This window comes from Chironomus tepperi, unplaced genomic scaffold (assembly GCF_022539635.2).
Source record: "Chironomus tepperi strain 1889 unplaced genomic scaffold, CSIRO-AGI_Ctep_v1 contig_370, whole genome shotgun sequence".
In the NCBI taxonomy this organism is placed as follows: Eukaryota; Metazoa; Arthropoda; class Insecta; order Diptera; family Chironomidae; genus Chironomus; species Chironomus tepperi.
The window spans coordinates 258,024-270,857 of NW_027226492.1; the positions used below are offsets into that span (position 1 = coordinate 258,024).

General features: G+C 41.6%; 1 protein-coding gene across 1 annotated transcript in view; it reads right to left on the reverse strand.

Moving 5' to 3' along the window:
- Nucleotides 1-12,229, reverse strand: part of LOC139095655 (uncharacterized) — a 28,328-nt gene extending 16,099 nt beyond the window's left edge. The window contains exons 1-12 of the mRNA XM_070647045.1: nucleotides 12,171-12,229; nucleotides 9,963-10,968; nucleotides 9,604-9,902; nucleotides 8,679-8,752; nucleotides 8,543-8,619; nucleotides 7,620-8,231; nucleotides 4,647-5,624; nucleotides 4,250-4,548; nucleotides 3,674-3,747; nucleotides 3,546-3,619; nucleotides 1,933-2,542; nucleotides 1,056-1,113 (exon numbers count right to left, since the gene is read on the reverse strand). Of these exons, the coding sequence (XP_070503146.1) occupies nucleotides 1,056-1,113; nucleotides 1,933-2,542; nucleotides 3,546-3,619; nucleotides 3,674-3,747; nucleotides 4,250-4,548; nucleotides 4,647-5,624; nucleotides 7,620-8,231; nucleotides 8,543-8,619; nucleotides 8,679-8,752; nucleotides 9,604-9,902; nucleotides 9,963-10,950 (4,143 nt within the window). The 5' untranslated portion in view covers nucleotides 10,951-10,968; nucleotides 12,171-12,229. The remainder of the gene's footprint in view (nucleotides 1-1,055; nucleotides 1,114-1,932; nucleotides 2,543-3,545; nucleotides 3,620-3,673; nucleotides 3,748-4,249; nucleotides 4,549-4,646; nucleotides 5,625-7,619; nucleotides 8,232-8,542; nucleotides 8,620-8,678; nucleotides 8,753-9,603; nucleotides 9,903-9,962; nucleotides 10,969-12,170) is intronic.
- Between the last annotated feature and the right edge of the window lie 605 nt (nucleotides 12,230-12,834).

The following is a 12,834-nucleotide window of genomic DNA, read 5'->3' on the forward strand; positions in this document are numbered from 1 at the left end:
CAGTACGGTACTACATGGTATAGACACACCACTGTAACGGTACAATGATACGGTAGCACAGTAATGGTGCTTCATGGTGTCTTAATGATGCACAAATGGTATGGTATTATACAAGTGCCATATCTATATCGTGCAACACAGAGAAATCAACCCCTGCTAAGAAAATCATCAACGTAATAGTATACCTTTGAGAATATACTAAGCAGTTGTGCGGCCAGGTCTAGGCTGAGAAACTCCGCAGTAGTACCGCGGTATTCATACAAATACCGCCGATACCGCCTAGTTTCTCAGCCTGGGGCCAGGTTCTAAATATTGTAACCAATAAATGAATTAAGCTTTGCAATTAGAGTGGTTGCACGACATCCTGGGTTGGGTGACATGACACGTCAGGCTTCCCGAAGTGTCGGTATCAATAAGTTATCGAGACTGAGGTAGAAGACCGAGGACCGAGACAGAGACCGTGACTTCAAGGGAATTCTTCGAAGTCTCGAGAACCAGGATTGAATCCAGGATTTTTGGCATGTAAGGCCATACTCAACCAGCATTGAGCATGCTTTCATGGTTCAGAAATACAACTACGGTACCTAAAAGCTAATAGCTTTACCTGATAGGGATCGCTCTATCATTTAGGTCACTGATGTCACTACACCGATTCATACATAAAGTAATACAAAAATTCCCCACCTGACGTGGTCTTTTTCCTCTAAAATGATGGACAACTTAGGTGACAAATGACCAAAAAAAGTGACAAAATTGATCACCTGAGTTGTCCAGTCCGCCGGTTCTCCCTTAGGTAAATAGCAAGACAAAGATCAGTTGACTCACCTCCATATAGAGGCACAATTAGACCAAAACATCAAATATACTTTTAAAATTGATAATACCTTATCAGGAATTACTCGTGACTCAATTTTGTGTTGAATTTATTAATAAATGTCAGTATTTGAGACATTTAAAATGTCAATTTGAGGTCAGGTCCGAAAATGTATTATTTTTTGATGCACAAAAGTAATATTTTTACCCCAATATAGGTGAAGCTTTATCAATAAACTTACCCCGACTTTAGTAATCCGATGATTATTGCAACCAATTTGATCAAAGAGCGAATTAAGACTAAACAAAAAAATAATTTTTTTATAGTAAGAATATTAAGGAAGAAGATGAAGATTAAGATGAGTGAAAAGTCAGTGAGAATATGAAGATGAGTGAAGAATAAAAATGAGCATTATTTCCCCTCAATTTGACTTTGCTCTTTTCGGTTGGTCTCTGTTCAGGTTTGATCGTTTTTATTCGTCTTAATTCGGGTCTGTTCGTCTTAATTCGGGTTTGTTCGTCTTAATTCGAGTTTGTTCGTCTCAGTTCGGGTTTGTTCGTCTCAGTTCGGATTTGTTCGTCTCAGTTCGGGTTTGTTCGTCTTAGTTTGCTTTTATTCGTCTCAGTTCGGGTTTGTTCGTCTCAGTTCGGGTTTGTTCGTCTTATTTCGGGTTTGTTCGTTTTTATTCGTCTATTTTCGGATTTGTTCGTCTCAGTTCAGCTTTGTTCGTCTTAATTCGGATTTGTTAGTCTTAATTTGGGTTTGTTCGTCTCAGTTCGGGTTTGTTCGTCTCAGTTCGGGTTTTTTCGTCTCAGTTCGGATTTTTTCGTCTTTATTCGGGTTTGTTCGTCTTAATTCGAGTTTGTTCGTCTCAGTTCGGGTTTGTTCGTCTTATTTCGGGTTTGTTCGTCTCAGTTCGGGTTTGTTCGTCTCAGTTCGGGTTTGTTCGTCTCAGTTCGGGTTTTTTCGTCTCAGTTCGGATTTTTTCGTCTTAGTTCGTCTTAATTCGGTTATGTTCGTGTTAATTCGACTTTGTTCGTCTCAGTTCGTCAGATTTGGTCACCAATTAAATATACAATTACATGCCATTTTATAAAAAATTGAGTTTTTATTCAGAGTTTTTTATAAATGTCAAAAAAAATCGAATATCAGTAAAAATAGAATAAGCATCAACATTGCATCCATATTTCTTAGAATAAAGCGAAGATGACACGACGCCACGAAGGAAATGTCGACCAGCATTAACCACAGTCAATCCACCACCACTATCACCTGTACATGCACCAGTTCCATTAGCAAAACCACCACAAAATGTTTTATAAGTAGCAATATTGCCCAAATCCGGAAATTTCTTTAAACAGTCAACAGTTTTTACAATCGGTGTAGTTGCTTTCCTTGGCTCATTTTCATGGGATGCTGACGATTCGCTCTTTCCAAATCCAACAATGATTCCATCATTTAACTTTTTTAAATCCGTAGTTCTTTTTGCCAAACATGCAGGCTGAATGTATAAAGTAAAATCGATCTCTTGTGCTAATATCAATACAGCTATGTCCGCATCATATTTTTCTCTTTCTGGCTTCCATTCTGCATGGATATAAATTTTATCGACTCCAGAAATCGATCGTCCAACTTCAGCTAGTTTGTTGAGTTGCTGAGCTCCCAAAATAACCGTAATATCCTCCGCAAGCTTCCTAATCAATTCCTTTCCGTAATAGCAGTGAGCAGCTAAAACGAAATTATTAAGTTGGACTGCACAATGCTGTATCGCATCATGACACATCGTTCCATGCTGTACCATGCCATGCCATGAGGCACCATACCATGACACATTATGCCATGGCACACCATGTTATGCTGCACCATGCCATGATGCACCGTGTCCATGATGCACCGTGTCCATGATGCACCGTGTCCATGATGCACCGTGTCCATGATGCACCGTGTCCATGATGCACCGTGTCCATGATGCACCGTGTCCATGATGCACCGTGTCCATGATGCACCGTGTCCATGATGCACCGTGTCCATCATGCACCGTGTCCATCATGCACCGTGTCCATGATGCACCGTGTCCATGATGCACCGTGTCCATGATGCACCGTGTCCATGATGCACCGTGTCCATGATGCACCGTGTCCATGATGCACCGTGTCATGACACATCATGATGCACCGTGTCATGACACATCATGATGCACCGTGTCATGATGCACCGTGTCATGATGCACCGTGTCATGATGCACCGTGTCATGATGCACCGTGTCATGATGCACCGTGTCATGATGCACCGTGTCATGATGCACCGTGTCATGATGCACCGTGTCATGATGCACCGTGTCATGATGCACCGTGTCATGATGCACCGTGTCATGATGCACCGTGTCATGATGCACCGTGTCATGATGCACCGTGTCATGATGCACCGTGTCATGATGCACCGTGTCATGATGCACCGTGTCATGATGCACCGTGTCATGATGCACCGTGTCATGATGCACCGTGTCATGATGCACCGTGTCATGATGCACCGTGTCATGATGCACCGTGTCATGATGCACCGTGTCATGATGCACCGTGTCATGATGCACCGTGTCATGATGCACCGTGTCATGATGCACCGTGTCATGATGCACCGTGTCATGATGCACCACGCCATGCAAGGTAAGGCATCCCCGAAGGACACAGAGCCACATATCACCCCACCACCCCTTCCGACATCCAATACTCACCAGAAACAACCTTTTTGTTAGTCACAAGTGTTCCACCGCAAAAATATTTCTCATCATGAATGATGGCTGCAATCCTAAAATTTATAATGTCGAATTATCTGATCATAGTCAAGTGCACAACATCTTACCATGGATGGGTACCATGAACAATCACCTCTCCATTAACGACATTAGGTATTCCAACTTTTGGTACTCCACATGGCTGTTGGTTTAAAAATATTTAATTTTAATAAAAAATTATTATTTTTGACTTATTGAGTCAAGGGTGGGGTGAGGGTGCATTGTTATGTATGGAATTTGGGTTTTTGGTGGATTTATGGAGTTTTTATTCCATTTTATTAGAAATTAAGGTTTATTGTTCAAAAAGAGGAGTTCCTTCAGTCAATCAAGGGCAGGGTGGGTCACCGCCTATTCCTGAATTTAGTAACGTCTCTAATTTGCTAAGCAATCGACTCGAAAGACATATATAAGAGCTTTTGAAGGTTCAATCCATAATTTCACGGATCCACTTGACCACCCAATGCACCTGGACCAGGTATGGACAACTTGTTAGCCCTGTCCAGTGTTTATGGAAATGTCATGAACCGTATGCCGTGTGCGGTTTCGATCGAGGCTTACTACCAAGGTGTGGTATCGCCACACTGACCTGGACCCACACCCAACCCTTGTTGACCTAAATACTGTATTTGTAAAAGGAAGATTACCTCATTGGAAGCTAGAATTCCGGTTTTGGGTGGTGCAGTTATTGGTCTCGCTGTAGTCGTAGTCGTAGTCGTCGTCGTAGTGGTAGTAGTAGTCGTAGTTGGTGTCGTAGTAGTAGTTGTAGTCGTTGGCATTGTTGTTGTTGTCGTAGTCGTTGGCTTTGCTGTGGTTGTGGTCGTAGTTCTCTTTGTGGTTGTAGTCCTAGGCTTCGTCGTGGTTGTTCGCCTTGTCGTGGTTGTTCGCTTCGTTGTTGTAGGCTTCATTGTAGTAGTTGTCGTTGTGGTGGTTGGCTCAGTTTGTACTAAAAAAAGAAAGGAACTCATTAAACAGGGTTAAACTGGGACTTTGGGAATCCGACTCCAATAGAGTCCAGACTCCTCATACATATAAACAACTTACCGATGTATTCATCAAAGCATGGCTTCAACTTCTTCTTCATGTCCTTTTTCTTAATTAAACTGGTTCTGTCGCAGACATTTCCAGCCATTTTGAGGTTAGAAATCCCACAATTGTCAATAAAATATTCATCAATTGCGTCAATCTTGTTCTTGGAAAGGATAACTGTGTCGATATTTGCTTGCTGTGGAAATGAGTCAGCATGGATGATTGTCAAGTTGTTGCTCTTTAGTGACAGTTCCTTCAGATTAACAAGTGGACTAAACAGTAAAACTGCCAGTTCCGAAATTCCATTGCTGTTGAGGTTGAGCTTCTTTAAATTTTCAAGATCCTCAAACAGGACTGGATCGAGTGTGTCCAATTGATTCGCTTCCAGGTTGAGTTCCTCGAGGTTGCGCAGACCTTTGAAGACATTTTCAGGCAGGCTTTCAATTTTATTGTAGGACAAGTCCAACAACTTTAATTCCTTTAGTCCATTAAGTAGATTTTCAGGCAATGTTGTGATTAAATTGAAGGTTATGTAAAGTTTCAGCAACTTTTTCGTCTCATCCAGCAACTTTTCAGGTATTTCCTCAATTTTATTGCTATAAAATTGTAAAATTCTCAAATCCTTACATTGTCTCAGCGAATCAGCCTCAATTGTGGCTATTTCAGTTCCACTCATGTCAATTATCTCAAGTTTCTTAAATCGACTACAAAATGTCCTCGGATATGATGTCAAGTATGTATAAAATTCAGGCAGTACCTTAATAATGTCAACTTGATTGTCATTTTCACCATCTGGATGTCCACCGCCAACATCATTAACACGATCACCTTTTATGTCCAAATCTAATTTACACATGTAGCCGGTAATTTCATCAGTTATCAAGTCACTTTGGTATCTTGATGTATGCTCGAATGTACAGTATGCCGTTCCCGCCAAAACTGATGATCCGAAGGATATCATGAGGAGGGATAGAAGTAGAAGCTTAGCCATGGCTTAGCTAAAGGTGCGGATTAACCTAAAATTAAGGATAATTGTTAAATTCGGTCGGAACAAGACGTTCGGAACAAGACGGTCGGAACAATACGAGCGGAACAATACGAGCGGAACAGACGAGCGGAACAGACGAGCGGAACAGACGAGCGGAACAGACGAGCGGAACAGACGAGCGGAACAGACGAGCGGAACAGACGAGCGGAACAGACGAGCGAAACAGAAGGTGCGGTTCAAGACGCCGGAACAAGACAGTCGGAACAAGACGGTCGGAACAAGACGGTCGGAACAGACGGTCGGAACTGAGACGGTCGGAACTGAGACGGTCGGAACTGAGACGGTCGGAACTGAGACGGTCGGAACTGAGACGGTCGGAACTGAGACGGTCGGAACTGAGACGGTCGGAACTGAGACGGTCGGAACTGAGACGGTCGGAACTGAGACGGTCGGAACTGAGACGGTCGGAACTGAGACGGTCGGAACTGAGACGGTCGGAACTGAGACGGTCGGAACTGAGACGGTCGGAACTGAGACGGTCGGAACAAGACGGTCGGAACAAGACGGTCGGAACAAGACGGTCGGAACAAGATGGTCGGAACAAGACGGTCGGAACAAGACGGTCGGAACAAGACGGTCGGAACAAGACGGTCGGAACAAGACGGTCGGAACAAGACGGTCGGAACAAGACGGTCGGAACAGTTGGTGAGCCGAACAAGATGGTCGGAACAGCCGGTCGGAACAAACGGTCGGAACAAACGGTCGGAACAGATGGGCGGAACAGATGGACGGAACATATGGGCGGAATAGACCTGTCGGAATTGACCTGTTGGAACAGACCTGTCGGAACACAGGGGAGGAACAGAGAGAAGAAACTAGGGGAACGAAAGGGATGGATGCATGATGAAGAATAAGGAGAGAATGATTCAACAAATGCATGATTCACCCTACATTTGGCTATTCCGCACAAAAGTGTAATACACAATAATTTGAAGACAATTGTAGAACTTGATAATTTTGTACATAATACACAGACGTGAACTGATCACCTTTTTAATGAACTATGAATCATTTACCTTTTTTTTTACTAAATAATAAATCAGGATGATAAGGCAAGACAGTCAAACGATTTCACAACCAATCTATATGAAGAGAAAATTGAGACTAAAATTGAGATTGGAATTGACTACAAAAAAAGACTTTAATTGCTCTGAGAGGAACAAAAGGAACATCAAATTTAAATTCTTGACTCTCTGAGATGCACATCCACATGTGATTGATGTTTAATATGTGAATTGAGATTGTATTGAAATTAGGCACTGCTATATGTATTGACATTGATAAGGATAGTCTCAGAGTTGGTATATGTGTATTAATTGAGTAGTTTCCTTGGGACTGGGCATCATCCAGATCTATAGGAATGTTCGGAAATTACGTGATGCTTTTTAGACCTTTACCATAACCCCAGGGAACGGTTGTTTAACCCTACCTTAGATACCATACAACACACAGGTAGGAAGAACTATCCTAGCTTGAACACTACCCAGTACTTTTGTCACAACTCTAAGCTACTCCACCTCATCGTAGATATATTAGGCTGCTATATTCCACCTAGCCTTTAAGTGCCTAGAGGTAGCCAAGAGCTAAGGTAGAGGTATTGTAAGTTTACCTAGGATAGGGTAGCCTACCTCAGGGTAGGGTTGGGAAGAACAGAGTAAGGAAGATTGAATATAGTAGGTCAGAATAGGGTAGGAAGGTTGATTTGGGTAGGGTAGGGTATATCAGTGAAGGGCGTGTCAGGATAGTGTAGATCAAGGTAGGTCAAAGTAAGTTAGGGTAGGGCAGAATAAGGTAAAGTAGGTCAGGGTAGGGTGGGTCAGGATAAGGTAAGGTATGTCAAGGGTATAGTATGTCAGGGTAGGGTAAGTAGGTAAGGGTAAGGTAAATTGGTAAGTAATAACTCGGCCAAGTCTGGAATTTCATCGTGATTTTATTTTAACCTCTTCTGATCAATTCATAAAAGTATCGCATATCAGTAAAAATAGCATAAGATTGAACATCACATCCGTATTCGGTTCCTTGAAGTGATGCAGACACAATTCCTCTCAAATAATGAACATCATCATCTATGATTGTCAATCCACCGCCACTATCACCCGTGCATGAGCCAGTACCATTGGCAAAACCACCACAAAATGTCCTGTGACTTGCGATAATCATAAGTTTTGGAAATTCGTTGTAGCAGTCATCAGAACTATGGATGGGCGTGTTGGCCTTTATTGGAACATTTGAATGTTGATCGGATTTTTCAGTCCGTCCGAATCCAACGACTTCACCAAATTTGAATCTTTTTAATTTCCCTACTCTTCTGGGTATGCAAACTGGTTGAATCCATGAGCCAAATTTAACTTCTTCATTCAGTTTTAAAATTGCGAAGTCAGCGTCGAATTTGTTTAAATTTGGGTTCCAGTGTGGATGTACTTGTATGTCAGACACTAAATGAACCTTTCTTCCTACCTCAAGTTCATTGTCAAGGTGATGAGCTCCAAGCACAACTGTGAAATCGCCCGGCGTCTTTACTTTTACTCCTTTTGCGTGAACACAGTGCGCAGCTAAAATCAATTGAAATTTGAAATTTTAACCGTTTTTTAAAATTTGAAATTTTATCGTCTTTTTAAAATTTGAAATTTTAACGTCTTTTTAAAATTTGAAATTTTAACGATTTCTAAATTTCAATTTATAACGGTTTTTTAAAATTTGAAGCTTAACGATTTTTAAAAATTTGAAATTTTTAACGGTTTTTAAAAATTTGAAATTTTAAACGGTTTTTTGGAATTTGGATTTTTTAAAATTTGAAATTTTAACGGTTTTTAAAAATTTGAATTTGTAAAGGATTTTTAAAATTTAAAATTCAAGTACGAACCAGTAACAACCATTCTTTTGGATACAAGAGTTCCGCCACAGAAATATGTACCACTTTTGTCAATCAAAGCTGCAATCCTAAAATCCACAAAAAAAATATTGTTTGTTATTTAAGTATCGAACTTCTATCCACTTACCACGGATAAGTGCCTTTCTCCACGTCAGTTCCTCCAATTATATTTTGCACTGCAACTCTTGCAATTCCGCATCCCTAAAAGTCAATGAATAAGTTAGAATTTAAGGTTTTGTTGATATTAGGCAGACTGGAAGGGGGTAAAAGGTAGGATATCGGATTAAAAGTTTGGAGTAGGAGGTCGATTTAGAAGGTCGGATTAGGAGGTCGGAGTAGGAGTTCGGATTAAGAGGTCGGATTAAGAGTTTGGATTAGATCGGTTTAGGAGGTCAGAGTAGGAGGTCGGATTAGGAAGTCAGAGTAGGAGGTCGGATTAGGAAGTCGAATTAAGAGGTCGGATTAGATGGTCGGAGTAAGGGGTCGGAGTAGGAGGTCGGTTTAGGAGGTCGGAGTAGGAGGTCGGACTATGAGGTCGGAGTAGGAGGTCGGACTATGAGGTCGGATTAGAAGGTCGGAGTAGGAGGTCGGAGTAGGAGGCCGGAGGAGGAGGTCGGAGTAGGAAGTTGGATTAGAAGGTCGGATTAGGAGGTCGGATTAGAAGGTCGGATTAGGAGGTCGGAGTATGAGATCGGAGTAGGAGGTCGAATTAGGAGGTCGGACTATGAGGTCGGATTAGGAGGTCGGAGTAGGAGGTTGGATTAGGAGGTCGGATTAGGAGGTCGGATTAGGAGGTCGGATTAGGAGGTCGGATTAGGAGGTCGGAGTAGGAGGTCGGATTAGGAGGTCGGATTAAGAGGTCGGAGTAGGAGGTCGGATTAGGAGGTCGGATTAGGAGGTCGGATTAGGAGGTCGGATTAGGAAGTCGGAGTAAGAGGTCGGATTTGGAGGTCGGATTAGAAGGTAGGAGTAGGAGGTCGGATTAGGAGGTCGGATTAAGAGGTCGGATTAGGAGGTCGGAGTAGGAAATAGATCCAAAGTATCAACATTACCTCAATCCAAGGCTCAAGTAATTGTGTATTGGTGTTTGATTCATAAGATGTGTTTTCTGTAGTAGTCGCTATCCTTTTTGTCGTTGTACGTCTTCTTGCTGACCATGTTGTGGATCTTGTTGTGGATCTTGTTGTGGATCTTGTTGTGGATCTTGTTGTAGACCTAGTAGTAGACCTAGTAGTGGGCATCGTAGTGGACCTTGTTGTTGATGTGGTTGTAGTGGACGTTGTTGTGGTTGGTTTAGTCTTATGGGTCGTAGTGGTAGATTCCGTTGTAGTTTCGGGACTTGATCCTTCAGCTGTAATGGAATGAATAATTATCTCAAATTTTAGAACTGTTGATTGCTGGCTACACTTACCAGCATTTCTGTAATTTTCGTAGCAAATATTCAACTTTTTCGGCATGTCCTTCTTCTTGATCGTGTTTGTCTTGTCGCAGACGTTTCCAGCCATTTTGAGGTTAGAAATCCCACAATTGTCAATAAAATATTCATCAATTGCGTCAATCTTGTTCTTGGACAGGATAACTGTGTCGATATTGGCTTGCTGTGGAAATGAGTCAGCATGAATGATGGTCAGGTTGTTGCTCTTTAGTGACAGTTCCTTCAGATTAACAAGTGGACTAAACAGTCCAACTGCTAGTTCCGATATTCCGTTGTTGTTCAGGTTGAGCTTTGCTAACTTAGTCAGTCCAGAGAACAGGTTTTGCTCCAAGTCGATGAGTTCATTGGCTGCCAGGTTGAGTTCCTCGAGGCTGTTCAGACCATTGAAGACATTTTCAGGCAGACTTTCAATTTTATTGTAGGACAAGTCCAACAACTTCAATTCCTTTAGTCCATTAAGTAGATTTTCCGGCAATGTTGTGATTAAATTGAAGGTTATGTAAAGTTTCAGCAACTTTTTTGTCTCATCCAGCAACTTTTCAGGTATTTCCTCAATTTTATTGCTATAAAATTGTAAAATTCTCAAATCCTTACATTGTCTCAGCGAATCAGCCTCAATTGTGGCTATTTCAGTTCCACTCATGTCAATTATCTCAAGTTTCTTAAATCGACTACAAAATGTCCTCGGATATGATGTCAAGTATGTATAAAATTCAGGCAGTACCTTAATTATGTCAACTTGATTATCATTTTCACCATCTGGATGTCCACCACCAACATCATTAACACGATCACCTTTGACGTCTAAGTCTAATTTACACATGTAGCCGGTAATTTCATCAGTTATCAAGTCACTTTGGTATCTTGATGTATGCTCGAATGTGCAGTATGCTGTTCCCGCCAAAACTGATGTGTCGTGGATAGACATCATGTATAGAAGTAGGAATGTGAATTTTAGTCGCATTTTTTACTGCTGTGATTACTAAAAAAATAAATAAAAACATGTGATTAATATGGGATGAAAATGGGAATTCCCAATTTTGTGAGACTGAGGATGCTGATATGGCTTAATATTAATGACATTTGAACTGAGTTGGTGTGTATGGAAGTGGAGAGATTGAGAGAATTTTTCAGAATCTGTTGTATTTGTCAATTAATGTTGGTTTGATGAACTCTAAGAATTTTAGTAATTTGAAGCTTTACAGACCTATTTCCTTACCCGCTCCCTCTCCTCCTCCTCCCTCATGCCTCCTTTACCCCTCTCTCCCCTCTCTACCTCTCTTCCTCTCTCAATTCCTCTCTGTTCCTCTCTGTTCCCCTCAATTCCCCTCTGTTCCCCTTTGTTCCCCTTTGTTCCCCCTTATTCCCGCTCATTACCCCTTATTCCCCCTTATTCCCCTTCTCTTCCCATCTCTCTCTCGCTCTCCTTCCTTACCCCTTCATCCCCATCCTCTCTCTCTCTCCCCATGTCCCCTCTCTTCCCCTTGTTCTCTCTCTCTCCCATGAATACTCAAATTAAGACACTCAAAACAACAGATAACTTGATTCAAAATAATCCAAAATAATGACTAAGACTCTCTCTTTATTCCAGTGCTGCTCAAACTGTAAGCCACGGCATGCTAAAATCCCAATAGAGTAACGACAGAGCTCCTGGAGTCGCACTCCGTTGGAACCAAACTCCAAGGTAATCGGACTTATAAAAAGTCGGTGCTACCAACCAGAGTTGTTAAAACATATTCTGTTTTACAGAATGTGTGTCACATATGTCACATGGTTCATGTTTGACATGGAAAATTGTGTGGATATATGTGGATATTCACACATTTTTCCATGTGACACATTTTCAAAACACACCAGATTCTGTTTTTAACAACCCTGTTAGTATCAACTCTGGCATGCGGTTAAAATTATTTGAATCAAAAATGCCATGATCGGCTACGATCGTGACTTAACCACCAAGGTATACTCTGACGTAACAATGTTTTTGTTCAGTGGTGGACAACCTTTAATTTTTTGAGGCATATCTTGGGTTGTTAGTCTTGATAAAAGTCATTTCCAACATTATTCAGTCAGCACATTAGAGCGTCCCGTGACACACAGGTTGAACAGCCCTGTTCTAGATCGATAATCATACCCAAGTACTCTAGATACACACCAAATACTGCCACACACTTAATTACCTACCTTAATCCTCAATCCAAAACATATACACAATAGAGTCGACTGTTCAGATTCAAATCGAAATTGAGACTGAGAACAACTCATGACTTGATTAATTCTCGATGAAAATTGAGTCAAGTAAATAAGAGAAGATGAGTAAGTAAGGAGTAAATGACGAATATTCCTGAAATGTACACATGTGATTCCCCTACACGATGAAGTAATCTATTTTGCTTATTGTAGACACAAATCATAGAGTAAGGCAGTGTTGGACAACCTGGGTGTCACGGCACATGAGCCGTATGCTGTGTGCAGTTTTAGTAGAGCTTTAAGGAGGAAAAAAGCGCATGGGGCAAAAAGGGCACATGGGGTAAAAAGGCACATGGGGTAAAAAAGGCACATGGGGTAAAAAGGCACATGGGGTAAAAAAGGCACATGGGGTAAAAATACGCATGGGGTTAAAAAGAGCGCATGGGGTAAAAAGGCACATGGGGTAAAAAAAGGCACATGGGATAAAAATACACATGGGGTTAAAAATGGGGTAAAAAGGCATATGAGGTAAAAAGGGCACATGGGGTAAAAGACACATAGGGTAAAAAAGCACATGGGGTAAAAAGGCGCCTGGGGTAAAAAAGCACATGGGGTATAAAGGCGCATGGGGCAAAAAGGGCGCGTGGGGCAAAAAGGC